General features: G+C 50.9%; 1 protein-coding gene across 1 annotated transcript in view; it reads right to left on the reverse strand.

The window, feature by feature from the left end:
• The window catches only part of LOC306819478 (phospholipid-transporting ATPase IH-like), an 8,439-nt gene that overhangs the window by 3,497 nt on the left and 2,442 nt on the right, over positions 1-2,500 (reverse strand). The window contains exons 6-13 of the mRNA XM_079373281.1: positions 2,300-2,403; positions 2,174-2,221; positions 1,477-1,541; positions 1,256-1,337; positions 748-898; positions 479-676; positions 296-409; positions 1-22 (exon numbers count right to left, since the gene is read on the reverse strand). The exon at positions 1-22 is cut by the window's left edge and continues 35 nt beyond it. Coding sequence (XP_079229407.1) covers positions 1-22; positions 296-409; positions 479-676; positions 748-898; positions 1,256-1,337; positions 1,477-1,541; positions 2,174-2,221; positions 2,300-2,403 — 784 coding nt within the window. The remainder of the gene's footprint in view (positions 23-295; positions 410-478; positions 677-747; positions 899-1,255; positions 1,338-1,476; positions 1,542-2,173; positions 2,222-2,299; positions 2,404-2,500) is intronic.

Consider the following 2,500-nt stretch of genomic DNA (forward strand, 5'->3'; position numbering starts at 1 on the left):
CCATACCTGCACCCGGCATCACCTGCAAATAAATGAACCAATCACAGGACAGGACATGTGGCGCTGCACAGTGAAGAAGACGATCTGATTTATATAGTGTTGAAGCTGTGAGGGCGGATCATTTATCTGGCATCGTTGTGTAATGTCTGACGACTGAGTCAAAACATGTGGACACAAAAAGAAAAGAAATCAAAGCCAGAGAGAGAGAGGACAGGGAGGAGTCACAGCTGGGATTCAAACCCACACCCTAACCACTGGGCCAAAGCTCTGCACATATGTGTCCATGAGGTGTCACCTGTCCGTTACAGATGATGTGAGGGACGTAGACGTGTCCGTCCACGCAGCACTCGATGAACTCCATGTTGTTCTCGGTCAGAGTCCCTGTCTTATCAGTGAAGACGTACTCCACCTGCAGACAAACAGAGAGTTAGCCCGGGACCACGGGGGGCGTCCTACGTCTCGCCACCTTCTCTGCTACCTGTCCCAGCTCCTCGTTCAGGTCCGACGTGTTGACCACGGCTCTCTCTCCCAGCTCCTCGTCAAACATCTCGTCGTCCCACATGATGAAGTAGGAGCCCAGAAACTTCTGCATCTCCACGGTGACGTACATGGACACGGGGATGATGTAGTTAAAGAGAACCATGAAGGCCAGGAAGTCTGTGAAGGCCCGGATCACCTGGACCACAGGCAGGACACGTTCAGGAGGGGACGCTTCTGATTTGTATAAAGACTGAAACAAAGACTCACCACGTGTCTCTGTCTCTCCGACTCCGTCCTGTGGTTGTACCACGGCTCGTCCCTGCTGGGCTCCGCCTGCCAGGCGTACTTCATCATGGTGTTGATGATGGATTTACTGATCAGGATGCACAGGTACACCACCAGGTAGGCATTCATCGACCTGCAGGGGGAGACAGGTGACAAGTGATCTATGAGCAAAGCGCCCCCTGCTGGTCTGCAGCTGCTCCACCCTGATGACTCATCATTCGTGACGTGCTCTGGACTCTGCTGCAGGTCGCTCATCTGATGCTCAAATTATCAGCCTGATAGATTCATTCAACCATGCACACACACTTCCACCAACAACCAATGAGAAGAAGGCAGCACAGACTATGACACGCCCACCAGCACCGACTCAGTTTTTATTCCAGGAGGATGACATGTGAAGCCTTTGATCAAACATGTTGTTCTAACACTGACATGCTCATGGAGGAAAGGTGTTCCTGCAGCGTCAGCAGGTACACACACGCCTGCTTACTTTTCCACAGCCGAGCGCTTCTGGGACTTGGACTGGTAGTTGAGCGCCATCTTGGTTTCCATTCCTGTGTAGATGGCCACGGCTAGAAGAAGAGGAGGAGGGACCATGAGAAAAGAAAGACACTACAGCCTCGACAGTGTGTGTGTGTGTGTGTGTGTGTGTGTGTGTGTGTGTGTGCGTGTGTGTGTGTGTGTGCGTGTGTGTGTGTGTGTGGATCTTACCGTAGATGTACTCGGTGTTCTTCAGTGTGGCTCCTCGGAGCAGCAGGTTCTCTGATCCTAACGGCCTGCAACATCAAAACTAATTACCAATCACGTAACAGTGTTTTTTACATCCTTCTTTAAAGCTCACAGATTACCCACAATCCTCTGCTCCATGTCCCTCTAACATGCGTCTCTAGTCTGTCTACAAACCCCCCGATGATGAGAAAAGTCCGTCCTCTCCGTCTTCTGCCTGCTCAAACAGGCCGTTTGGAGATGTTCCCTTCATGACATCACAAAGGGCAGTAGCCCCTCCCCTTCATGACATCACAAAGGGCAGTAGCCCCTCCCCCAGGTGGGTGACACTCCCACAGCTAGGTGTTTGTTCTGCCCTCTGAGTCTGCCTTCTCACCGTAAACAATAGGACATGGAGCCAGAAAGCAGCGAGTACACCCGAGCCCTTCCAGAGAGGGGGCGTGGTCAGACACAGCTCATTTACATATTTAAAGCTACAGACACAGAAACAGCCTGTTCTGAGCAGGGCTGAAATAGAGGGGTTTATAGACATGATCAAATACAGGATCAGAGTGGATTTACAACAACACACTTCACACACATGATGAAGAGGAGCGAGGACACCGATTGAAGAGGTCATGTAAAGGTCACAAAGATCATGTGACCTTTAAACTCTCCTTCATGGTAAGGCACATCAGCTCACCTGGCGACGGGCTCGTTGTCCATGTAGATGTTGATTCTTCCCACAAATCTGTGAGAGACAAAAGTGAAGATGAGGACTCGTCCACACATGTTTTCATGGCTGTGACGACAGAGGGGCTGCACTGACTTGTAGAGGTCGGGCTGCGGTTGTTCACATTCTATGGTGGCGTGGATGGAGTCCACCTCCTTCTCTGTGTTGTAAGCTTTGGTGTCCTGAACTGCATAGTAGGTCTGAGCAGGAAGGAGATTTCAGAAATGTCATTTTGTTTCCTCAAATCTAACGAGACACATTTCCTCTTCCCCATGGACACGACCTGGAGGAGTGCTG

Source organism: Symphodus melops (genome assembly GCF_947650265.1).
Source record: "Symphodus melops genome assembly, contig: scaffold_525, whole genome shotgun sequence".
In the NCBI taxonomy this organism is placed as follows: domain Eukaryota; kingdom Metazoa; phylum Chordata; class Actinopteri; order Labriformes; family Labridae; genus Symphodus; species Symphodus melops.